Source organism: Macrobrachium nipponense, chromosome 15, assembly GCF_015104395.2.
Source record: "Macrobrachium nipponense isolate FS-2020 chromosome 15, ASM1510439v2, whole genome shotgun sequence".
NCBI lineage: Eukaryota > Metazoa > Arthropoda > Malacostraca > Decapoda > Palaemonidae > Macrobrachium > Macrobrachium nipponense.
The window spans coordinates 7,338,374-7,365,704 of NC_087208.1; the positions used below are offsets into that span (position 1 = coordinate 7,338,374).

General features: G+C 37.3%; 3 protein-coding genes across 3 annotated transcripts in view; 2 read left to right on the forward strand and 1 right to left on the reverse strand.

Annotated features, from left to right (window-relative positions):
- Positions 1 to 17,425, reverse strand: part of LOC135226988 (serine/threonine-protein phosphatase 2A 65 kDa regulatory subunit A alpha isoform-like) — a 200,773-nt gene extending 183,348 nt beyond the window's left edge. The window contains exons 1-2 of the mRNA XM_064266702.1: positions 17,224 to 17,425; positions 6,720 to 6,911 (exon numbers count right to left, since the gene is read on the reverse strand). Coding sequence (XP_064122772.1) covers positions 6,720 to 6,911; positions 17,224 to 17,307 — 276 coding nt within the window. The 5' untranslated portion in view covers positions 17,308 to 17,425. The remainder of the gene's footprint in view (positions 1 to 6,719; positions 6,912 to 17,223) is intronic.
- A 4,274-nt stretch (positions 17,426 to 21,699) lies between these two features.
- On the forward strand, positions 21,700 to 24,628 carry LOC135226943 (uncharacterized). Its single transcript, XM_064266624.1, has 5 exons — positions 21,700 to 21,756; positions 22,581 to 22,865; positions 23,193 to 23,324; positions 23,585 to 24,209; positions 24,501 to 24,628. Exons 1-5 carry the CDS (start codon positions 21,700 to 21,702, stop codon positions 24,626 to 24,628), a joined length of 1,227 nt encoding a protein of 408 aa, XP_064122694.1.
- A 53-nt stretch (positions 24,629 to 24,681) lies between these two features.
- On the forward strand, positions 24,682 to 25,756 carry LOC135226944 (uncharacterized protein K02A2.6-like). Its single transcript, XM_064266625.1, has 2 exons — positions 24,682 to 25,237; positions 25,449 to 25,756. Exons 1-2 carry the CDS (start codon positions 24,682 to 24,684, stop codon positions 25,754 to 25,756), a joined length of 864 nt encoding a protein of 287 aa, XP_064122695.1.
- Positions 25,757 to 27,331: the final 1,575 nt, after the last annotated feature.

Here is a 27,331-nt window from a genome sequence, read left to right on the forward strand (position 1 = left end):
GGTGTATTAATACTGCTGGAATCCCTGCATGGGCCACAAACGTAATTCACAAATTCTGTGAAGTTGGAAACACATGCGACGCAGCAGCTGTTGTAGAGTTTGCCCTCATAAACTGCAGACCAGGGGGAGAAGGAACACTCACAGTTGGAAGACCTGGAGGGAAGCGTGACGTCATATAGTAAGACAACAACCCATCTAAGGTTGGTAGCCCTAATAGGCCTAACACCACCCACTTTCCCTCCATCCTCTACGTATCAGAAGGTGAAACATACGACAAAGACGGTGATGCTTTCCCTCTCCCCGCAAGGAAAGAAGGAGCGTAATTAGGTGCAAAACCGCCCAAAACCCCTCCAGATGCTCCCAACAAATCATTAGAAGAAACCAAAAGGGTCTGGGAAGCATCAAATCCAGGTAAAGAAACGTATCGAACAGCTGATGCCTAGATTATATATTGTATTATTGTTTTTGGTATTTTATGCATTGTTGAAATATGGTGGGTGTCCTATGTATGGATAGCATATGGTTGATTTTAGGTGTCTGTTGATGTATTTAAGTTGGGTTGTGATGTCATAGGCTGTGACATCATAGTCAAGATGGCGGCGGTGTCGGTGGGATGTAAATAATAACACGGGGAGAAGGAGACACGTGCGTGTGCAGTTTGGTTGCTGGGAGAGAGCTCTCTGTCTGGTAGGAGTTTTTGGGTCATATGTTTTGTGGTGCTGTTGTTCTAAGGTGATTTCTGGAGTATACTGGAGTTGGAGAATGCGTATAGGTGGGTAGATTAAACATTTGTGTAAAAAAAGGGAGGTTAGGCTAGGCTAATATTCAAACTGGTAGCAGAGCGTGGTTGATCCAAGATGCCTGGATCCGACAGTGAACAAAGGGAGACTAGATGGAGAAGGGAATGTCCGAGGTTTAGCGGGATACAAGAAGAGTACAAAAAATGGAAAGGTCAAGTTGAAGATTGGCTATTGTTGTATGGAGAAGATACAAAATACCCAGCGATAGAAATGAGAATGAGCTTAAAAGGGAAAGCCCGAGAACTAGTGGAAGCATTATATAGAGAAAAACTTACGGGTACAGAGGGTCCAAAGATAATCCTAGACAAACTAGATAAAGCCTATCTAAAAGACTTGGTAATGGAGAATTACAGCAGAATAAAAAAATACATTCTAATAAGTGAAAAGATGGCGGACTATTTAATTAGATACGAGAAGGCAGCACCCAAGTGTGAAAGAGCAATGGGGAAAGGCGCACTTGAAGGGGAAGTCAAGGGTTATCATGTAATAAAGGAAGCAAATCTCACGGAAAATAAAAAAACAAATGGTATTATCAGCTTGTGGGCAAGAAAAGTTAGAGTACGAAACAGTGTCGCAAACAATGAAAAGTTAGAGTATGAAACAATGTCACAAACAATGAAAAGACTATTTGAGGGATTAGGAACTAAAGACGAATGGGAATGGTGGGGGTCGTCAGAAGGCAATGCCAGTTCTGGGAGAGGGAAGGAAAACCAGAGATATCAGGGAAGATGGAACCGAGGTAGAGGTGGAAGAAATCCTATAAATAAAGAAGGGAAGGTAACAGTATGTGCAATATGCAGCTCGGAATGGCATTGGGCTAAAGATTGTCCTCAGAATTTTCATAATAGGAAGAAAACTGAAACAAAACTGGAAGAAAATAAGCTGAAAACAGAAACTGGGACAGAAGAAGAAGAGGTTCATGTAGGAGAAATCAATAAAATAGTGGAAGAGTCGTGGGAGGTGGTTGATGCAATTTTGGACATGGTGTAAATCGACAGTTTGCGGGGAATTGTGACTGGCACGCATTGTCATGGATTTGAGTCAGGAAGAGTTGAGGAGAATGAGGGACATTCCTAGAGTCTAATAAAGTGTTTAATTTTGGTGAGACATCTTGTAAGTCGAAAAGACTGATAGAAATATACCTGTGATACTAAAAAAAAAACAACAAGAAGTTTTATTTGAAGACAGAAATTCTGCAGGGTGATATACCCTGGCTGATAGGTAAGCAAACCCTGAGCAAAATGGGTAAAACCCAAAATTTGAAAGAAAATTGTCTCATAATAGAACTATTAGGAGGAGTGAAAGTAGAATTAAGAGAAGACGAACAGGGTCATTTAAGAGGAAGGTAGAAGAATTATTACTGGAGGGTTGGAAGGGAAAGAATCTGAGGGAAATTAAGAACACAATGAAGAAATTACATTTACAGTTTGGTCACGGAAGTGGATAAAATATGGAAGCTAACAGAGGAAGCACAAATGAGTAGTAATGGGTTAATCAAAAAAGAAAAAGAGGAAATAAGAAAGTTACTAGTGGAACTGATTGAAAATTGAGAGGTTTGTTAAAGGTTCAAAAGAAATCCCACCAAACCAGTAGTAGGTTTTTCTTGGAGTAAAACGATTAATAAAGTTGTCGCGATGGATGTGGGAGAGATAGAGAGGAAGTTCTTGGTAATAGTGGATATGCCAACGAGGTATTGTCAAGCCTGTTGGATAAAAGAGAAGAAACCAGAAACTATAATAAAGACACTTTTTGAGTGCTGGTTTGCTATATTTGGAGCAACCTCCAAAATATTGTCAGACAATGGGGGAGAATTTCAAAATGAAAAAGTAAGGAGGATGGCAGAAAGATGGAATAAAAAAGTATTAGCCACACCCTCGGAATCTCCGTGGAGCAACGGATTATGTGAAAAGACCATAGGCATGATCAAGGGAAGTGCAAGAAAGATGATGGAGGAGGACGAAGTAGATTGGTCGATAGCATTGAAATGGAACTGCTTAAATGAATAATGGAGGTTTCTCTCCCAACCAATTAGTATTTGGAAAAAACCCTTCATTGCCTAACCTAATGGGAGAAGAAAGTTCAAGTCCTGCAAGCAGAGAGAAAGGGATGGAAGAAGGTATGGTAAGGGACGCACTGAATGAAATGCACAAGGACAGACAAGCGTTTATAAAAAATGAGTCATGAAATAAAATAAGAATAGCTTTAAACAAAACATCATAGAGCATAAATTTGAAGCAGCAGTGGTAGGAGATGAGGTATTCCTTAAGAGAGAAAATGAAAATGAATGGAGAGTATCTACTCAGGTAATGGGAGTATCGGGGAAAACAATAATAGTCAAACATGGGGATTCTTTAAGAGAAGTAGCTAGGATACGTGTGATAGGATCCAAAGACGATCACCAGATACAGAAGAGATATCTGCTACAATAGATAAATCCCATGGTGTGAAAGGTAGATCAGATGGCCCAAATGAAGGGAATTTAGATTGGCAAGAAGGAGAGAGGATAATAGTAGGCAGGAGAAGGAATGCAGACACAGAAGAGGCTATAGAAAGAGATGTGGTAGAGGAAACTGTGGAAGATGCCGGGAAAAGTGGGTCAATAGAAGGCGAGTTAATGGAAGAGATGCCAAAATTCAAAAAGGGAAATAGAGTTAGAGCTATAAACAACGATACAGGACAAATAGAAGAATGGACTATATTAAGTATTGCAGGAAAAAGATAAAGCCAAGCATGGGCTGATTCGTACAATGTACAAGACTCACAGTCAGGTGACAAAGGGTGGGTTAACCTGAGGGATTATAGTCAGGTAGAAAAAATTGAAGATGAAGAGGTGCTGTTGTTGGGATTTGAAAATAGAAGCGTAATGGAAGCTAAAGAAAAAGAACTCTAAAGTTGGAGAGATAACCAGGTATATGAGGAGGTAAATGATGTTGGACAAAAAGCTATATCTACAAGATGGATAGTAACTGAAAAGATAAAAGGGGGGGGGGGGGAAGGATATGTAAAGCAAGATTGTAGCTAGAGGGTTTGAAGAAGAGATGGCAGAGTGAGAAAAGGACGCTCCCACATGCAATGCTGAAATTTTAAAATTCTGTCTAACCATAATAAGGTGAAAAACTGAAATTGTTATAGATTGGATGTCAAAACTACATATTTACAAGGTGACAAGATACAAAGAGAAGTGTATTTAAAGCCACCTAGGGAAGATGGTTGGAGGGGATTATGGATGTTGAAGAAAACCGTCTATGGGTTCAAGGACGCAGCAAAAGCATGGTATTGTAAAGTGGTGAAAGTAGTGAAGGAGCTTCAAGGTGAGGGAAGTAGATTAGAACCTAATATATTTTTTTGGAAAAAGGACAACAAATTGAATGGCATTTCGTGTACACATGTAGATGATTTTTGCTACGGAGGAACTGAAGGATTCTTAAAGGAAACGATTGGGAAATTGAAAGGGAAGTTGCAAGTAGGAGAACAAGAGAGTAAAAAGTTTAAGTATACAGGAGTAGTAATAGAGCAGAAGCAAAATAGATTTTCCCTTAATCAGTGGCAGTATATAAATTCTATAAGAGAACCAGAGGCTAGAAGATATACAGGTAATAGAGTGCTAGAACAAAAGGAGTTAACAGAGTATAGATCAGTGGTAGGGCAGCTGAATTGGGTATCACTACATACCATGCCAGAAATATCATATGATATTAGCGAATTAAGTAAAGCATTTAAAGAAGGAATGACTCAAGATATGAAGAAGCTTATTAAAATTGTGAGAAAAACTAAGAGCATGATGGGTGAAGTTACAATAACTGAGATGGAAGAAAAAAAGATTTATTGGGAAGCCTATGCAGACGCTTCATTTGGAAACATAGAAGATGGCCATACTCAACTGGGTTATATTATTTCCTTAACAGATGGAAAGAGGAGAAGTCCCATATGGTAAAAGTCTAGGAAATGCAGGAGTGGCAAAATCCACCATTGAGGCCAAAGCCCTGAGTGTTGGGAGGCTATAGAAGGATTAATACATTTCAAACATTTGTGGGAAGAAGTAGTAGGAGAGAGAAATCTAGAAGCTTTGGTTAATACTGATAATAAAACACTAATGACCGCCATAAAATTGAGCACTGGTGTAAGTAGCAAGAGATTAAAAATAGATATTGCAGCAATAAGGGAAACCATAGAATCGGGGGAAATAAAGGTGAGATGGATAAAAGGGAAGGAGCAAGTGGCCCGATGTATTAACTAAAGCAGGAGTTTCAGGAGAAAGTATTAGAAATTACGTAGAGGGTAGAGTTGGAGGATGAAGGAAATTAAGAGGGAACTAGGTTAGGAAACATTCAGAGGGGAGGGAGAAAGAGATACGTGTGATGGTATATATTGTATAACTGTTTTTGGTATTTTATGCATTGTCGAAATAAGGTGGGTGTCCTATGTATGGATAGCATATGGTTTATTTTAGAAGGTGTCTGTTGATGTATTTAAATTGGGTTGTGACTTCATAGGCTGTGATGTCATAGACAAGATAGCGGCAGTGTCGGCGGGATGTAAACAATAACACGGAGAGAAGGAGACACGTGCATGTGCCGTTTGGTTGGTAGGAGAGAGAGCTCTGCCTGGTAGGTGTTTTTGGGTAGCAAGTCTTGTGGTGCTGTTGTTCTAAGGTGATTTCTGGAGTATACTGGAGTTGGAGAATGTGTACAGGTGGGTAGATTATACATTTGTGTAAAAAAAGGGAGGTTAGGCTAGGCTAACATTCAAAGTCGGAACAAAAGAAGCTGAAGAAGCTTGGTATCCAAAGATAGTGGCATCTCCTTTCTTTTGTACTGACCGTTCTCATAACTCTTTTTCCATTGTTCCACCAACCAACAACGACAAATTGAACATGGATTAGTAATTGTGATCAGTTTTCTCTGCACCTACCGCATGTTGGATGAGGATCCGCAGACAACAAAAACAAGGAAACCCACTCACTCCACCTTACTTTCTTTGTTGCTTGCGAGATCCCAAAGAAAGCTTCATTGGTGAGGCAAAATTCTCCATGACTTCTCACAACTTATACAAACCTACCAGATCACACGCACTAAGCACAACCAAAGAAAAGATAGAGAAAAGATGGGAAAACAGGCAAACTAAAGACAAGAGTAATCACATCCTCTCTTAAATGCGGTAAAAAAGTAACTGATGAACTCGCAGGATGTTCAAGGCAATGTGGGAACTACCAAATACCCCGTGAGCAGGTACAAATGCCAATAAGCCATGGATCACACAAGCTTTTCATTAATTTCCAGCTGGCGGCAGATTATCCTAATGTTAAGACCAAAGGTTTTTGTGCAAGAACAATCCTGATTTTTAGTGCTACACAGAAATGGGATACGAATATACAAGGAACTTGCTAAGAATAACTTTCTTATTCCCAATTTACTAAAAAAATTAAGACAGCTTACTTGGTGGTCATGAACTGATGATATTGTGCTTATATACTAAAGCAGCACTACAAAATCACAATTTTTTCAAATTTTATATTTTGGTTGAGGTTGTTATTTTTGGAATTTTAAAAAATGCTTTACAAACAAAACACTACAAATTGTTGTCATTCCCAATTTTTGACTGGGTTTTCTTACCTAAAAACTGATAGTTATTTTAAAGTTATGCAAGTTGAGTATGTTTTGCAATGTCACTGCAAACAAATTGGATAGCATTTAAATCTGTACAGTCATGTCATGTATTAAGATTTTTTTTCAAATCTAGTTCATAATGTCAATCACAAAGAGAGAGAGAGAGAGAGAGAGAGAGAGAGAGAGAGAGAGAGAGAGAGAGAGAGAGAGAGAGAGAGAGAGAGTCGCTGAGGAGGAATTACCAAAGAATTCCACAGTGGCAAACTACATTACATATTATAGTAAGTTCATAAAAAATTAAGTAGAAACTTACCAAAAGACAATGTACATATTCTGGGCCTCCAACTAAAGGGGTAAAGGTGCCTAGTTGCTCAGCCAAGGCTAACAACACTTCATCTTCATCGTATATAGTGTCGGTAAGGAAAGGGATAAGTTCACTTCGAGTTCGCTCAACACCCAGTGCCAGGGCAATTGTGGATAACTTCTTAATGGAGTTCAATCGTAGCTGAAAAAGAGAAATACATGCAAGACATTACCATTTACAAAATACTTTGTTTGCAAAATAACAAATGATTTATGAGTAACTATAGATTTCAGTTGACATTCTCACCACCTGGTTCAACAAATGCTCTCCATAAAATAATAAGCTACAAAAGCTGATACTGTAATACTTTTTTTCCGAAGACCCAGCTTGAGACAGAAGAATAATTAATAGGTATTCAGATAACATAATCAAAATCTTAAGAGACTAATAACAAGGGATTAATTTGGTATATTTTTCAAATGGTACTATGGATTTCAGTGACAAAACAACACTAGCAACCTATTAAGCATATAGTTATTCCAACACTTTATTCTAAAATTACAACTGGATAACATATCAATTTATTTTAAAGAGTGCTAATCATATTCTGATCATGCTTCATCTTTAGCAAGTTGGGCCTTAAAAAGATTAAAGACTGCTTATAGGCTAAATATTGCCTTTAGTCAACTACCCACTGCATGTAAGCAGCTTCATCATATTTTATTACTATTTTAATAAAAATGGAGGGATTTGATTTAAATTTTTATTACTATTTTAATAAAATTGGAGGGATTTGATTTAAATTTTCTTATTTCTATCAATTACTACAAACCAAAAAAATTGCCAACTATCTGCAGAGCAGTTAAATAAAAAAAATTTTTAAAAAAGCCTGTATCATTAACAAAATTGAGCAAAATTTGAGTTGCTGGTCACAAAGACTCGATACAACACCTTGAGGACAATGTATAAAAACATGTGCCAGCTGATGTAACATGACAGCATAAAGGGTCTTGATAAAGGGTCCCCACAGAAGCCTACCGAGGAAACCAAACTCTTGAGGTGAGAAGTACAACTTATCATTACTAAATGGACTAGGAATTCTTGACCTTTAATGGAAGATACCCTCATATGAGCAACAATAATAGGTTATGAGTGGTGGACAGATTACCTCCCTGCGAGTATCACTATTGTGCCCCATCGATATGGAAAAATTGTGTGGGAAAGAGGTTCCGTTAGTGCTTTAATCCATAAATTCACTAGTGGCAACTTTTTAGACTGGCCCACCTCACCAATTCTTGGCGTCTCATGATTCAGTCGTTTATAGACTTCAAGAGGGCATGCTCCTAATTTTAGTTTTTTGTCTTATTGTGAAAATTATAATTATCATTTTACAAAATAAAATTGGTAAAAATTTAGGAGCCATTCCATTGGTGTACTTTCTCTTGAATTAGCCGATCTCAAAGTTTGCCCAGTCTGGAATGTTTCATGTTTTTTACAAAAAAAAAAAAAAAAAAAAAAAAAAAAGCACCAAAGACTAGCAAGCTTTGAGGTCTGCTGTTAAAAATCCCCTACCTTTCACGAGAAGTTGAAAATAATTACAGGCAGTCCCTGTTAGTTGGCGTAAGTTCTGTTCCCGAGGGGGTGGCGATAAGCGAAAACCGCCATTAACCGAAACTTGGCGCCATAAGGGAGCTTATGGTGCTGTTAACCAGTTATAGGCGACATAAGCACCATTATGGGGCCTCTGTTAGGTATATTATGGTGCCATAAGGTCTTGTGGCTTGCCATAAGACACCTTATGGTGCCAATGACCGAAACTCGGCCTGTTACGGCGCCATAAATCGCCGTAAAACTGGATTGCTGATAACTGGGGACTACCTGTATTTCATGAAGTTAAAATTTTTACGAAGTTAAAATTATACTTACAGCTCACCCAGTATCAAAACTAATAAGAACAAAAATCAGTTACAAATTCTGAGTAGTATATTTCTTGTAAAATATTTACGTAAATTTACAGAGATTGAAGATACAGCAACTTTCTGGGAGTATACATCACGATGTTTTCAAGTAAATTGTATTTTTCCTCACTACAAACCTCAGGGCCTTAACATTAGGAATTACTTTCAGCGTAGGCTGGAATATGGCATGGCTGTTAAATTCTTGAACAAGGTGTTTGACAGTAAATATCGTCTGGCAGGTGGGTAGGCCCGCCTGCCGGGATGTAAACACTCCACTTTGCCTTTCAGCCCAGGTTTCAGACTAGAGGGTGGCATGAGGTGGGCAATAATGTGAAGGACCTCGGGTTTGTAAGTTAGAAAAAATACAATTTACTTTGAGAAAACTGTGATTTGTTCCTACACAATATACAAACTCTCGATCCTTTACATAAGGAAGACTCACTGATTGGTGGGAGGAATGTGAATGGCCTCTACAACTGACTGGAGACCAGCAAACCTGGTCTATTCCTCCTGGTCGTAAGAGCGAGGAGGAGTGCTCTGCCTCTGACAACTTTATTGGAGTATAGGAGCTGCAAGATCAAAAGTCAGACTTCTGGGCCTTTCCGAAATGAGTGAGGAATCCTAACTCATCTGAAGAATATTTAGAGTCGGAGACATTAATGCAAAGTTCTGGGAAGGGTTTGCATTATTGCCAGTCTCCTTCCTCCCCTTGCTAGAGGAAGGAGTAGGATTGCTTCTATGATTCTGATAAGAAAAACAGAAAGGAAACTCGAAACTCGGAGGCGCAAGCAAGCTTACCACATCTAATGTGCGACCAGTGAGTTAAATTCGAGTTCTATCATCAACCTGAAAGAAGAGTAGAAGGACAAGGAGGGGAAGGGGAGAAGCCAGTCACTCTCGCAACCTTTTTACCTCTAGAACCGCACACAACAGGCAAGATACAACTTGTCCTCTTGAAGGAGCTGGGTAAGCAAACAACTTTTGAGCATCCACCACCAGCCCCAAGGAAAAGAGGTTTGTTTACTTGTATGGTGTTTATATGTTGCACAGAACCAGTGGTTACTCAGCAATGGGACCAATGGCTTTACGTGACTTCCGAACCACGTCGAGAGTGAACTTCTATCACCAGAAATACACATCTCTCATATCTCAATGGAATGCCTGAAAATTGAACTCGCGACCACCAAAGAGGTACGCCAACACAATACCGACCACGCCTATGAGGTGCTAGGGAAAAGAAGTTCCAAGGAACTGTGGGCATACCCAAAAAAGAAGAAAGATACATCTATTCAATGTTTTGGGATTTTCTGTGGTTCCGCAATGGCTGGTCCCAAGGTTTCCAGATTTAAGAGGTTGAAATGTATGTACATTTTGGCTATGTGAAGACATTTGACTGCTGGATTACCTCTCTGGGCCACTTCTGTTATTGCACCATAAGAAATTAATGGCACCAAATTTGCAATGGCCAGAAAACCGTAAAAAGAGGAAAGTTAGCATTTCCACCCATATATTTTTACTGAAAAAAATACAAATTCATACAATTGCTATTATATATATAAAAAATACATTATAAAAAAACTTGAATGACAACTAAGCAGCATACGTTCATACTGTATATGAATACTAATTTCTTAATCAAATTATACTAGTCTAAATGACAACTTCCCTACATTTATGATTTCATGGGCGATTCAAATCCAGGCCTTTTAATTTCTTATGGAATAAAAACAGCCAAGTGGCCCAGCACATGACGCACAATGCCACAGCACTCCATGCGGCCATTTCAGCCAAAATATAATTGAGATATATTTGCTCGTATGTCCATGGGGAGTCAGGGCATGTGACTCCTTGAAAAATAATGACAAGATAATAGAGTGGAGTCTCCCTTAGTCACGGATCAGCAATCATGGTATCAGTTAATCACAGGTTTTTCCTTGGACCACTTCTCAGTCTATATTGTTGTATGAATCGCAGCATTGCGGGCTTGTCCGTGGTAGGCTAAGCTTTGTCCGGGTCCGATGACCAACAAATGCACGAATAGATTCACATAGATATTAACAGACAATAAAGGTAATAAAACCATTCTTACCTTATATATTATTGGCATATATTCATAATATACAGCCTATTCATGAAATTATTCCACATCACTAACATCAACTTAGTTGAGTGGCCAGCAAAAATGTAAACATTGAGTTACATTGCTTGACAGCGACCTTTGCCATTCGTTAACCTTTTAGAAATGTTAATAGTAGTAGTGTAATTACAGTACTATTAACATTTAGGAAAACATTAATTTTCAATTTGAATTCATTATTGTTTTGGTATAATGTAATCAACTTCTCTGAACACTGTAGTCATAAAAATGATAATATCATAGTTTATCGTATCGTTGTTTGCGATCGGCGATGAAGCGTAAACGTAATAAAAAACCATTTTTACCTTATATATATTATTGTCGTATATTCATAATAAAATGCATATCTTATATATTATTGGCATATCTTCATAATAAGCCTCTTCAAGGAATAATTTCTTGGGAAAAGCATTTTTCAAAAGACAAAAATACACTTTACAAGTTTGATGTGATTACATAATATTACAGTATGGTACTGTAATCAGTACAGTAACTTGTTTTTTTAATCATAAATGTTTACGGTTTAAAAATTTAAAATTTTTTTAATTCAGAATATGTATTGATCCAACAAAAATGACCGGTCTCCAATTCTACAGTCCGAATGTAGTACATACAATTTTTTACACAATGATAGTGGTTCTCCAATTCTACAGTCTCATTCGTACATACTATTTTTACACAATATGATAGTGGTTATACCATTCTACAAACTACCAATGTATTTTTACATAAGCACCCTCTAAACTCTATCAAAAATCATTTTACCTACTTTTTTTGTGGAGCCCAAATACTATATCCCGGAAAATTAACAAAATCGTGAATTTTATCATAGAGCAAGATTCACTAAATACTGTGTTCTCATCTTCTTTTCATGACTAAATACATTTTTAGGATAAAATCATTTACAAATTTTCAAATACTATGAATGAAAACAGCAAAATATCTCACTTGCAGAAAAAACTATAATACTGATCTATCATTATCGTAATAAAAGAAAAAGATGGTCCCCAACATTTGTAGGTACATGTGTTGCAATATTTTTATTCTTTCTGTGACTTACTAAACTGTGCTTCAATAAAACTTTTACAGTTGACTCAATGATTATCACATATTATAGTAGTATACAAGAGAATATCATCCCTATTGATGTTTCATTACTTGTCACCATAAAAATATTTTAAATACAAATTTCATTATGTTATTCTAAGCTAAGCTAGTCAAGTTACTCTTGTCCTAAGCTGCTCTCTCAAGCTAGTCAACAGTTACTCTCATCCTAAGCTGCTTTCTCTCTCTCTCTCTCAACAAAATATGAATTACTGTATCATACACTATTATGTACAAAGTTAAAAATAATAATAATTCCATTAATAAATTAGTTTCTTTTAGCAACTCAATTGTTTTCCAAAATAATTCTTTCGGTAATAAACGTCCATTAGCCGATTCTAAACGTAAACAAAAGCCAAAATAGAATTTTATTGCCGTATTTTGCTGTTTACGCGTTCATATTATAGTTGGGTGCCGTAATCATTACAGTAAATCACGTTTTTTCTTATCATAAATATGTTCATTCACGAAACGGATATACATACTATGTACTTTTAGTTTGGTGCAGCAGCCGAATGATGAAAATAGAAACTAATTGTTAGCTAATATACTTTTGTTTGCCGATCTGATGAAGGGGAAATTGAAGATAGGAAAGAATTTATAAAAGGTTTGAGACATTATAGACATACAAGGGAGCATTTTGTTTATGTTACTGAAGAGGTGTTCGTCGTGTTCTTTGAATTGTACCCATATAAAAGATTAATTATGTGGCATCTAAAAGCACGGATTCTCTTACACTTATGGGATGAAGGTTACACGTAATATATTAACGTGTTGTAAAGAAGGGAAGAGATGTTTCGCTGCATGCTGCTGGTAACATTATCTTTATTATTCATCCGATTGCACTGCAAAATCGTCGCCATCTTTATCAGCATTGATCACTGGTGATTATCCATATGATTTACATAATTTTGTTATTTCTCTTACTTCTCTCCCTCTCTTTCCTTGCTAAAAAAAAAAAAAAAAAAAAAAAAAAAAAAAAAAAAAAGCCCACGTGAGTACGTAATAGCACATGCGTATGTACGCTTCTAGCTGTAATCCATAGGCTAGTATGCTACATATGTACAGTAGTACATATACTCCATATATTTTTAAGGCTAATGTTGTAAAATAACTTTGAAACTGTTTAAAGCAATTTTTGAGGGAGGGTACCAGGATAACACAGGTATTTACTTATCACGGGAGGGGTTCTGGGCCCTATCCGCCGCGATTATCGAGACCCTACTGTAATATTGGTTTAGATAACATGAGATAGGAATGGCAAAAAGTATCTTATAGTAGAAATAATAAAATTTTCAGAAAAAATTACATTAAGCCTAATGATATTAAGGGTTTCAGTATTTCCTGGTGTAACAGGCGATTGCCGTCCATTTCATAATCAATAATATATATATACTACATACACAAATATATTATATATATTTACGTATACAATTAGCGAGACTCAACTTCGCTATACAATCACAAAGACGAAGGGATAAGGCAGCATTGTTCTTGCAAGTTTATGTATTATGCAAATGCTTCACAACAGATACTTTTGTTGCATTTTCAAGGCTGCAATGAAAAACCATCTTACAAAAAGGAACATTAAAGCATCGATACATACACAAATTAGTATATATAAGACAAATTAAAACCAGGGGGAATAGAACTGGGCATGCCTAAGCAGCAGAAGTAATAAGACTAAAAATGTAAGTTTACTCAAGACCCAGCAAGAACGAGAAAAGGAAAAAATAACAAAAGTTAACAATTGGACAGATTAACATAGAATCCCATAAAGGAATAAGGTAATATAGAACTGGATGTGCTGACTAATCCAGAGCACTCATATAAAAGAAATCATGTAAAAACGTGCAAAACTATAATAAAAATTGTTCTATAATAGGAAAAGACCAAAATAAAAACAACTTCAATAGGTGTACTACAATCTATTATTATAATGACAGTCCCAATACAACACTCAAAGAACCTCTGTCCCAATAACATTGTTATTGTTTTCCTTCTCTCGTCCTTTCCTGTTCTTGCTGGGTCTTGAGAAAACTTAATGCCTGCCCCTTTAAATTTCAGTAAGTTTTATTACTTCTGCTGTTTAGGTTTTAATTTCTTACAATTTTTGAATGTATCGATGTTTTAAGTTCGACTTTAGAAGATGGTTTTTGTAGTCATCGCAGCCTTGAAAACGTGACAAAAACATCTGTCATGAAACGTTGGCTTAATAAACTTGTAGGAACTTTTTTTTTCACATTTATCTGTGTTGCCAATTGGTATGTGTTTAACCTCCAAACTGGGGATAAGACTTACACAAAACCGTAGAAATAAGTGAATTTAGTGTATCTATTTGTAATATAACAGGTGTTTCAAAATTAGAGCCCCACCCCCCAAACTCCATAGAACAAATGGAAAGTTATGAAGTTTTCTGCTATAGCCTATCTCCAAGTACATTATCTTGAGTTTCAATTAGGCTTTTTTTCATTTAACATTTCTTGTATTTTCAGACTGAGTGACGGAGTTAGATACAGCCATGACTAAAGACTCGGAGGAAATGAGATGGATTGACCAAATCTGGGCTATAACCTTCAGAGCTGCCAGGGATGCTGGCGCATCCTTCATTTCACGTTCCTGAATAGCTGAATACATTAAAAGAGATGAATCCTTTGTTAAAAGAAACTGGAACAAAGTCCATGACTGTCATTGCAAAAAGTGAGAATCTTGGAAGGCCTGAAGTCCTTTTTCAGGAGTCAAATGACATCATAGCTGAGGAGTGGGTAGACCAAGAGACTTTACATAAATTGGCACTTGAACTAAAAACAAAAAGGGGAGAGAAGAGAAGTTAGTGCTGAATAACATGTTGGGAAAATGTGGTATCAAGCCATTTCATGTTATCAGCAACCCCAACATCACTCAGCAACAGAGAGAAGACCGTGCATGGTTTTGTGGTTCATTTCTTAAGATTGGGATGAAGCTGACTTTCTGCATGTTGCTGCATCAGATGAATTCTTCATTTACACAAGTCAGGAAGCCAAATCATAAAAATGACATCATTTGGGCTGCAAAGTTGGATGATATCACCGATGATGTGCACTATCGCCAAGTTGTGAAATTTCCTAAATGTTTGGGACTTTTTCTCTGTTTCACAGCCAAACGGTTAATGTGGATCATCAAACAAAAAGGAGTCATGGAATGGCGAATACTTCAGAGAAACTGTGCTTACTGGTGGAGTATTTACTTTCCTCCTGAAAATGTGTTATCTGTTGAAGAAATCACATTTTTGCATGATAAGGCACCATGTTTCAAGGCTCTTCAGACACAGAAACTGCTTTGAAACAATGGTATCGATTTCTTCTCGTCACGTGAATTTCCAGGTAGCTCCCATGACCTTAATGTGTGAAAACATTGGTATCTTAAAGGATTGTGTTGAAGTGCGCTCAGTGAACTATGATGGTATACCAAGCCTCAACAACCTGCAAAGACAGGTGACCTAAGTGCTCAGGGAAATGGAGTTTGAGTCTCAGCTTTTTTGTGCTTTCCTGAAATCATACCCCTCCAGAATGCAGGCTGTGGTACAGGCAGATGGAGGCTACACAAAATACTAAACACCAGGAGAGAAACTTAAATAAATACCTGTTCTGAATTACTTTTGTTTTTGTCCATATCAATTTCTGTTTATGCTGTAGAGGGGGGGCTCTAATTTTGAAACACCCTGTATATAATACAGAAAAGTTAGAGCAATTTTATCATTATTGCATTGCTATGACAGATAGAATTCATAGAAACAGTTTGTAAAGGCATCAGCATGTGTCAGGCTCCACTAAATTGGCAACGATGATTCCCCATTCATAGAACACAAACATTTAAGGTTACATTTATTTCAGCCAAAATCACTTTTAAAAATATTGTAATATACTAGATTTAAATCAATGAAAAGTGCTAGCAAAAAATTAAAAAATTTTTGACATATACAAATCACTAATCTGTTGTCTGGTCGCCGATGTTTTTGGCTGTCAGATGTACAATAAGACTGAAAATTGTTCCAGCCATGGCTTCGCTGTAAACAAACTCATGTATTTCAATTGGAATTTGGAGTTAAGAATAAATGTGTATAATTACAATCAAATAAGCACTGTGAAGTTACAGTTGTGATGGCAGTAAGGATAAAACCACCGATTACAAGGTAAAAATGCATTTCAATTCAATCATGGCCCTAGGAATAAGACTTCATTCTTTCACTAGTATAGGCAACAAAATGTAGGTAGTTTTATTGTGCTGATTATAACTACAATCTCGTGTAATATCAATAAACATTACATAGGCTATATACTATGCAAATATTGTTCAACTGAGCACTGGGAACTTCACAAGCTTATTATGGTTCGTATGGCAGTAGGCTACCTATCATAGGGTAAAAATCCGCATGGTACAGGGGTGGACCATGTACGATCAATGTGTACAACCCCAAGAAAGTACATTATAACGCGTCCTAACATCGGAGATGGGCATCAGACGCAACCTCTTGTTGGTGAGAAACGGAGCTAAAGACCTCTACTCCGGTGTCAGGACGTGTTATAATGTACTTTTCTTGGCGTTGTACACATTGATCGTACATGGTCCACCCCTGTACCATGCAGTTTTTTACCCTATCTCATTTTATTGACAAAACCTCAATCTTTTGAATGGAATGCTAAAGATTTAACTGTATTGTTGTTTCACCAATTAATAATACCCTACAGCCCGTCATCCCAAGACACTGCCAAGCACATTTGAAGAGGGGAAAAGGGGTAGAATCAATGATGAAAAAGAAAACAAATGCTAGGCTAGGATAGGTGGTAGCCCTTGGAGCCCGGCACACCCAGCCTAGCCTTGAGCCTCAACTGACATCGAGGTTCAGAGTCCATAGGCTGCTTGGCCCACTGAGACCTCAAGCCTGCTTACAAGAAGACCGAGCCCTGATCCCGACGGGAGTGACTCCCTGGGGTCAGACACCTAGGTTAAGGGCGAGGCGAGTAGGCAAGAAGAGTCGGGGTACCTGGGGAGGGAAACGAGGGCTCCCTTGACCTCGACTATCATATCTGATGGCAGCCTTCCTCCTCCTCCGCCATCAACGGGAATGGGCTGCCCTTCCTCTTCCTCCTCCATCCTCACTGACACTCGACAAAGAAACTAAAGGGCGAGGAAGAAAAAAGGGAGAGGGTTCCTGGACAGAGAGCGAACTGGGTTTGTCATCATGGACTGCCGTCATTTGTCATGCAGGAGACCCATTCCATTTTCCCTTCTTCCCCATCAGCGGCCTTCTCATCGGGAGGCCTTTTGCACCCACCTGGACATCTTCGTTCCTCAGCTCGTCTATGAGGACGGCGATGGGGTACAGGGAGTCATCCGTGGTGGTTTCACTCGAGGCCATTTCGAGATCTTGATGGTTCTCTATCACAATAACAAGCAGCAGCTAATGTTGTGTCGGTCTAGGCACCCATCAATGATGTTATTCACTGCGCATTCAGTCTGCGCATCGGCCCCGGGGGACCCCGGTCCCGATCCCCCCACCGACGGACGGGGTATCCCGAAACAAATGAAGTAAGATGCAATGATGCGTATTGATGTTACGAGACGTAGATATAGAGGGACTCGTTCATACATATTTAGAACAGATTGTTTGAATGCCTCTTGTTCTACAAAATTTTGTTATACAAGTCCTTCCCTCGAGATGAGTTTTTTCAAATTTTCAGTTTGTTTGTTTGTATTTTCTCAGTGTTTGCCGTAAACTGTAATGTAAAACTACAGCACTGCACTCATAGATATAGAGAGGCTGTCTATATCTATGACTGCACTACCTACTACACTTAGTACACGCAAAACTAACAATTGAAATATCGAAACGAAAAACGTGGTGCTAACATAATGATTTTGTATAATTAATGTGGAATTTGGAAACGAACCAAGAAGTAGTCCAAATACTTTCAGAAATAAACAAATACCGGTTTTTCCATCTTTGGATATTTCATTCATTGCATCATCATCTTTTTTAGTTCGATTGATAATAGTTTGCTGAAAAAAATCTTGGAGAGAGAGAGAGAGAGAGAGAGAGAGAGAGAAGAGAGGAGAGGAGATGTTAGGAGGGGAGAGAGAGAAGAGAGAGAGAGAGAGAGAGAGAGAGAGAGAGAGAGAGAGAGAGAATCTGGAAAACACATTAAATGATTATTAACGTAATTGCACATATGTAGCATATACGCGTCACCCCATGTACTATAAATCTGCAGTGTATTTCTGAGGAAATGCAAGTGCAGTGAATAAAAGAAAAAGTAAGGCAATGAAGGAACTTGGTAAACAATGCTCGTTTTAGATTCATAAACCCCGGGAAGTGAGAATAGGGAAACAAGAGGTTTGATTAATAATTCAAAAAAAGAAAAAAAATGTAGTTTGCTATTCTAATACAGGCCTTGGCTATAGGACCCGTAAGAATTTTGAGGTGGACTAGGTTTTTCTTCTGATCCCATTAGGGCACCATTAAAGAAAACTAAAAATCTTGGGTAGAAATCTGGGAAAAACGGTCATAAACTTTTTATGGCCCCTTTTTGTTTTTCTTTAAAGTTACGCGTATTAATTCTTATAGAATTTTTCTAATATTTTCTTTTCACTTTGTTTTGCAAACTGGATATGAAATTGTTTTGAATAATTATTATCAATTATTTAATCATCTGAAACTATTTTGTTTATCTGAAATTTTTTCGGTGTGGGAATTATCTAAATTCTGTTTTATCTTCTATTTTTATTTAGAAAATTAATGGTCAAGATCTTCAAAATTTTACAGTAGTAGCCATATATACAATATAATCTTAACTTTATAGTAGCATAGTATTGTGCAATAGGATTTGCTGATTTACATAAAAGTCAAAGTTTTTACTGTATACTAGGAATCATAAGCAGTTCAAAATCCATATATGCATTCAAATTATCATATTTCTAGTGAAAATCAAATATAGAGTTATTCGGAATATTCCACTTTTGCAAAAGGTAAGAAAAACTTGGTTTTCCTTTGTAGTAACAACATGCTGAAATCAACAGAAATTCATCAAATTATATATTTTCATTAGATTTGAGTATGATGGTGTGACCATTGAATTTTGATTATTTTTACAAGAAATTACTGATTATAATGCATATGCTGTGTTATAACAATATTTGAAAAAAATCTTACGTGATCATGATTTTCACGAGACATTTTGCATGTACAATAAGTCGTACAAAAACATTTTTTCTATGGCAGCTGCATCCTTGAGTATGATAGAACTTGCAAGAGCAGGCAATAATCATATCTTCAGGCATCTCACTGATGTAAGAATCAGGAATAAGAGATGAATTAAGGTCACTAAGTTTGGATTGGTCCATCTTGTCGTATCGGAGATCATCCAAAGTTTTGCACTTTGACTTCGGTTCTAAAACCTTCACAAGGTATTGTGGCAAGCTTGTGAAGGGTTGGGTAGTGGGAGGAAGATATTGACCAAATTTAGACGGGTATTTCGCTGGCTGAGCCTTGTGGGCAGAAAGCTTAGTGCCTATCCTGCTTGTCACGTCTGATCCCGTAATAAATAAAATGAGCAGCCAAAAGAACATCTTTGGTTGTACCTAACTTACCAACAAGAGTATGAATTAGTCTGATATGTGATGCAGATTTTCTCATCCAAAGTTCAGAGAGTCCTTTGTTATTAGGATGATCATAAAAATGAATGATAAAAAAAAGCACAATAACAAGCTGCAAAAAGTGAGGAATAATACGCAAGTCAGCTTCTTTTACATTCGCTGCAAGTGAATCATGGAGTTCCGGGATGGACCGACCCATCCTTTATAACTGAAGCTGCTATAGTCCACTTTCCATAACCTTGCCACTTAGGATAGTTTCTCATTGTCGATTGATTCCTACAGTTTTTATATAGTCGATAAAGGCTTATTGAATAAATTTTTTTTTTGTTATTTGATGCCCAAAACCGCTTCATTTGCACAGGAAGTTTTGTAGTACGATGGAAGTCAATGGTATTGGTTCCACAGATGATCGTCTTTCCCTTTCACTACTTTAGATTGAGCATTTATGGTAACTATCACAAACATAATCAATATGACGAAATTTTGCACCCATTACTAACATTGCTGTCAACGTTTTTAAAGAGGCCTTCAAATGTGTTCTTACTTTTAAGTGGCAATTACGAAACTGATTTATAGCATCTATAATTATGGTGGTTTTCAAAATATCTTCTTTTTCTAAATTGCTGTCTTTAGGTTCGAGTTTCTGTGTCAGTTCGGACGCGAGTGTGGATTTCGTAGTCTTGGCAGTTGCACCATTTAAATTTCATCAAATAAGGATGAAAGTAAAATATCATGTGTAAGAATGTGTGCCATTGAAACAGAAACCCACAATATCACTGTGCATAACGTGTTTAACTAAACACGTTATACACAGTGATTTTGTGGGTTTCTTTTTCAATATTCAGAAGAAAACTGAAAGAAGTTTTTGTTTGTTTCAATGTGTGCCATATCAATTCCTCTCTCTTTTGCAATGCCAACTTTCCTATGAGCCAGCAAATGATCTCTTAGAGCATTTTTCACAGTTTGCTTTTTCTTCTGTATCCTTGCTTGCGGTCGAGATATAGTTGAAAAAGTGGGAAGCTTTTGCTGATGTATAGTTCCTGAAATTGAACCCGTTCCTCTGAAAATATGACTGACTTCAATTTTTCTTCTGATGCCATTATCAATTGTTGGAATTTGCATTGAGCATCTTCTTTGTTTGAGTTTTTCATTACACTGATTGCATCACCAATCATTGTAGCAATGTCTGCTTCATCCCTGTTATGTATGCAAGGACGTTATGTAACGAGCGCGGGAAATCTTAGCTCCGCAGACACGTTCAGTTCAGAGCTATTGCACTGTGTTGCATAATGCGTAAATGTTATAAGTATAACCAAGTATTATTATGTTAGTATCGAGTCCGACACGAGGCTTCGATCTTATAAATCCTACCTCATGTATGCAGGATATGATTCTTTATTGTGTATAGAGCTTCATGCTCATATGTTTTTGTTATGATTCTATTATATACACTTATTGTATTTTGTATATCCAACTACCCGCCTTCTTCAATGTAGTTTAAGCCAATAAACACCAGCAAGAAGATATTGCTTTATTATCGCCCTTCATCCCGGAACCTCGGCGACGAGAAATGGAATATTACATCCAATACTAAAACACCATCTTTCCCTCTACCTACAGGTAAGAGTGAAGAATTGTCGTATGGTCATATAACTAAAGCAGACCCAAAATAATGACGACAAAACATTGGCGACGAGAAATGGAATATTACATCCAATACTAAAACACCATCTTTCCCTCTACCTACAGGTAAGAGTGAAGAATTGTCGTTATGGTCATATAACTAAGCAGTCCACCCAAATAATGACGACAAAACATTGGCGACGCAGGTGACGAACTCGTAGCAGCCAAATGGAAGCCTATAGCCAAACGCCTAATCTCCTAGCCAAGAAGCGGAAGACGACGACCCCAAACGGATGAAGTCTACCCGAAAACGAAGAATCTCAATTACCTAGATGCCTTCATCACACTCAAACCAAGCAGCGCTGTGCCAAGTCAGGAGCGTTAACACAAAAAAAAGGGTTGGTTTAGAGAGTAAAAGTGCAACAGGTATGTTCCTATGCAAGTGTAGCCTACAAGGTAGAAAAAAAAAAAAAAAAAAAAGAAAAGAACTTCCAAATTCCTAGCCTAGCCTAAACTTCTTAGTATCACAGCAAAAATGCCGATAGATGTCCAAAAGTTAGACAGCTTTAGCATCGGTGATGATCCTAAATCAGTGGGTACAAGATGGAAAAGAATGTGGATAGGCAGCTTCCAAATTTATTTAGAAGCACTAGGGAAAATAAACGAAAAGCAGCGGAAGGCTTTGTTACTTCATACTGCAGGTTTAGAAGTTCAGGAAGTATCAATACTTTAAATCTAACAGGTGATTCATTGCAGGACGCAATTGAATGGCTTACAAATTATTTGCTCCTCAAGCAAATAAATACTTTGAACGTTATCAGTTCATAGAAGCCATCACAGGAATCAGGTGAGACAATAGATTCTTTTGTAACAAAGTTAAAGAAATTAGCTTCAACTTGTGAATTTGGAGATCTAGAAGACAGGTTAATAGAGCAAATTATAGTAAGGAGTAACTCGCAAGAGCTTAGAAAGAAGTTGCTGCAAGAAAAGAAGTTAAATTTGCAAAAAGTTCTGGAAATAGCAAGAGCAATAAGAAACAGCTAATTACCAATCAATGTCATTGTAGGTAAGACTCATAATAACAACAGTAGTCAGGTAAATCATGTAGCCTATAAAAGGAGTTTACCAACATGCAAAGAAAGGGCAAACAAATGAAACGAGTAAGCCTAGCCCAGGTATTATTTCAAGTATAACAAGGGTAAACCTAATGCATACTCACAGAAAAGTCAAGGTCACATAGGGGACACAAAAAAACCTCAAAAGAAATCGTGCTTTAAAAAAGGATGTGGTAAACAGATCATTATAGCAATGATTGGGATAATGCCCAGCGTCTGGTCAGACGTGCAACAACTGCAGGAAGCGTGGTCATTTAACAAGTCAGTGTAAATTTGCTAAGGCAAAAAGACCACAAAACAGATCAATAGAACCGTAAATTCAAATGACTGCTCTAGCTCAAATGAAGAAAGTGTACATAAGACCACAGAAGTAGAACAATTTGCATTTCACATTAATTCCGTGAACAAAGATGCACAAGAACGTCTTATGGCTCAAATAGAAATAAATGGGAAACTCACACCCATGCAAATAGACACAGCTGCAGATGTGACAATAATTTCTGAAAGAGTAGCACAAACGATACCTAACCTAGTGATAAGACCTTCAGGCAAAGTGCTCAAAAGTTATACTGGTACAAACATAAAAGTAGTTGGTTCACACAAGTGAAAGTTCATACAAAGATCAAGAGATAGGTAAGTTACCATTGACAATAGTCAAGGGTCAAGGACAGACATTATTAGGATTAGATTGGTTAAGATGCATAAAATTAGATTGGCCTAGTATTCTAAGGGTTACAGGTACAAAACAAGAACCAGCAGAAGAAATTTCATTAACTAATCTTCTATCAGATTACAAAGAAGTATTTGAAGACAGAGTAGGAACAGTAAGAATGCACAAGCAGTCTTAGTTTTAAAGAGAATGCTACTCCTAGATTTTCTGCTCCAAGACCAGTTCCATATGCATTGAAAACAGCTGTGGAAAACTGAAATTAGAAGGTTAGAAAGTGAAGGTTCATGGGAAAAGGTAGATTATTCAGATTGGTCTACACCATTAGTTCCAATTGTTAAGGACAACGGTCAAGTTAGGTTATGTGGAGATTACAAGGTGACATTAAAATCCACAATTGCAAGTAGCACAAACATCCATTGCCAAATCCTAAAGATATGTTCGCAACTTTGTCAGGATGCTCAGTATTTTCTAAGATAGATCTTAGACAAGCATTTCAACAACTATCCATGGATGAAAATTCCCAAAAGCTATGTACTGTAACACACATTTAGGGCTGTATCGTCCAAAAAGACTTCCCTATGGTGTTGCTAGCAGTCCAGCAATATGGCAGCAAACAATGGACAAAATATTTGCAGGTATGGTCAGGAGTATTCATTTTCATTGATGACATATTAGTAGCTGGCAAAACAAAAAAGAACATAGAGAAAGGTTACGTCGCAGTTCTAAAGAAACTAAAGGAAAAAACACAACATATCAAGGTCAACCAGAGTAAATGTATTTTAGAAGTTGACTCGGTTGAGTATTTAGGCTTTATTGTAAATGGTAAAGGTATTCATAAGACTCAAGATAAGGTAAATGCAGTGCAGTCAGCAAAGTTACCAGAAAATGTCAAGGAATTGCAATCATTTCTAGGTTTAGTAACATTCTATGGTAGTTTCATTCAAAACTTAGCAACAATTGCACACCCATTGTACAATTTGCTGAACAAAGATGTAACATGGAATTGGACAAAGGAATGTCAAAAATCTTTTGAAAGAATCAAAGCAGAAGTGACATCACCCACATTCTTAGTACATTATCAAATGGATTTGCCAGTAAAGTTGGTTTGTGACGCCTCAAACATAGGATTAGGTGCAGTACTAGCACATGTAATGCCAGATGGTACAGAAAAACCAATAGCTTTTGCCTCTAGGGTATTGAACAAAGCAGAGAGAAATTACTCACAAAAAATAGAAAAGGAAGCATTAGCACTAGTGTATGGTGAGTGAAAAAAGTTTCCATATGTATCTGTATGGCAGGAAAAGGTTCACATTAGTTACGACCACAAACCATTATTTATGATTTAGGTCCAAAGGCAAGTTTACCGACGTTAGTAGCTGCAAGACTACAACGTTGGGCAATCTATTAGCGGCATATGATTACAACATAGAATATAGACCAACATCTAAGATGGGTAATGCAGACGCTTTGTCGAGATTGCCTGTAGACAAGCACCAGAACAACATGAGGAAAGTATTCTTTTGATTTCTGCATATAATTTACCTATTACAGCTAAGGAAATAGCACAAGGTACAAAGAAAGACCCAGTACTTTCAAAAGTAGTGCAGAGTCTAATAACCGGCAGAGATATTTGTGCAGAAGATGCTAATTGTAAACCATATAAAGAAACTTTGGAATGAATTGAGTGTAACACAAGAATGTATTTTGAGAGGATCAAGAGTAGTGATTCCAAATGCCAAATGCATTAAGGAATAGAGTTCTATCAGAAATACATGCAGACCACCAAGGTATTGTCAGATCAAAGTCAATTGCTAGAACTTATGTTTGGTGGCCAGGTGTTGATAGGGACATTGAAAATTTGGTTAAGAAGTGTATGAATTGTGCATTACAACAAAATAATCCAAAACTAACACGAATGCACCCATGGGAATTACCCAGATACCCGTGGCAACGTGTACATGTAGATTTTGCAGGTCCATTTTTAGGATACTCATATCTAATATTAGTAGATGCATATAGTAAGTGGCCAGAAGTTATACCAATGCAAACAACTTCATCGGTAGCAACTATAAGATCACTCATGCAAATCTTTGCAACGCATGGTTTGCCAGAAAGAATAGTGACAGACAATGGCCCACAGTTTACTTCACAGGAGTTTAAGGAATTTCTGAATGTAAATGGTATACAACATACATTATCAGCAACTTATCATCCATCCACGAATGGTGAAGCAGAAAGGTTTGTTCAAACTTTCAAACATAATATGAAGTGTAGGCAAGCAAATTCTGGTAATGTAGCATCTCACATTGCAAAGTTCCTATTATCCTATAGAACAACCGTAATAATACTACGGGTGTAACACCATCTTATTTTTGTTGATGGGGAGGAGGATCAGGAATAAGTTAGATCTAATGTATCCAAGCTTGCAGAGTCAGTTAGAACAGAAAGGTTATGATCAAGTAAGTAAGCTTCCCAATGTAAGACATTTCGCTCCTTCAGGTTATGTCATGGTAAGGTCATACAATACACCAGAAAAATGGGTACAAGGAGAAATTGTCAGGAAGATAGGTAATTTACATTATGATGTTAATGTCGGTGGAAAGATTGTAAAACGTCATGTTGATCAGTTGCAGTCATTTGGTACAAATAATACAGAAGTACAAGTTTCAAATACCTCAAACTTAAATAACTCAGATGTGCAAACTGCTCACCAAGATGTTCAAAATCATGCAACAGCTCAGAACACACCTATAGTACTCCCTAACAGAATGAGTAGAGGAAAACCTCCTGAAAGATTAGATTTGTAAATGTGAGGAACAGTTGTTTCTTAGTCACAGGTAAAGGGGGAGGAGACTGTTATGTATGCAAGACGTTATGTAACGAGCGCGGGAAATCTTAGCTCCGCAGACACGTTCAGTTCAGAGCTATTGCACTGTGTTGCATAATGCGTACAAATGTTATAAGTACAACCAAGTATTATTATGTTAGTATCGAGTCCGATACAGAGGCTTCGATCTTATAAATCCTACCTCATGTATGCAGGATATGATTCTTTATTGTGTATAGAGCTTCGATGCTCATATGTTTGTTATGATTCTATTATATACACTTATTGTATTTTGTATATCCAACTACCCCCGCCTTCTTCAATGTAGTTTAAGGCAATAAACACCAGCAAGAAGATATTGCTTTATTATCGCCCTTCATCCCGGAACCTCGGCGACGAGAAATGGAATATTACATCCAATACTAAAACACCATCTTTCCCTCTACCTACAGGTAAGAGTGAAGAATTGTCGTATGGTCATATAACTAAAGCAGACCCAAAATAATGACGACAAAACAATCCCCATGAGTACTCAAAAAAGCTTTCTATTTATGGTTTTCTATCACCTCTGCAAGCATGAACATTCCCTTTACAGACCTCACATAGTTACGCTTTTCAAAACACTCTCTTACCTTCACACCAAACATGGTTTTCAATAAGGACATTTTCTAACCCACTACCAAATAGATATTTCCCAATACATGCAAGTAGTATTTAGTCATATGGAAGGAACCCAGCAACAGTACAAGGTCAGAGAATTCATTTGTAGCCAGCTGAATTTCTGCTGCTATGCGGGAGACACCCTCATCACAAGCGACTTGTTCATCGAGATGTAAAAGGAGGACTGGAAAGTTCTTCATGCATGGATAAATACTATCATATGCTGTCACTGGGTATGGCAATATTGGGAGAAAACCTACTTGCTTCATTAGAATATTTGCCTTAGATATAATAGCATGAATGCCAGACCAAGTGAAAGTAGTTTGGCATGTCAAACCACCAATTGGCTGCAACATGCTTACAACTGTCTTCTTTAGTGATTTCCTCGCAAGATGAAATATTTGAGTGTTCAGAGACTTTGAAATTTGGTGGAAGGGCAACAGGTGATGTTGGTTTACAGTATCTTCTAATATGTTGACTTGAACATTTTGGAACATGAACAAACTTTAGGAAGGAATTGTGCTCGTGAATCTATGTACTACTTTAGTAATGTATAAGAATAACAATTCACAATCACTACAGCAACATTGCCTGAACGCTTTAGTAAAACTCACACATTTTTCTCAGCTCAATGAAGACAAAACTAAATGGATATCCACAATCCATATTTCTACACATTTCATAATGATTGATTACCGGGTAAAATCCCAAGCTCCTGGTAAAGGTTATGCAGCCTATGGACTACATGAGTTGGTACATCAATGAAATCAATAATGATTGGAATTATCATGCCAATAATATATAACATCAGTATCTTGAAGATTTTAAATTGTTTGGTAAAGTTCACAATTACAAAAAACTTCTCCAGGCAGTCCTTGGTTATTGCGGGGGGGGG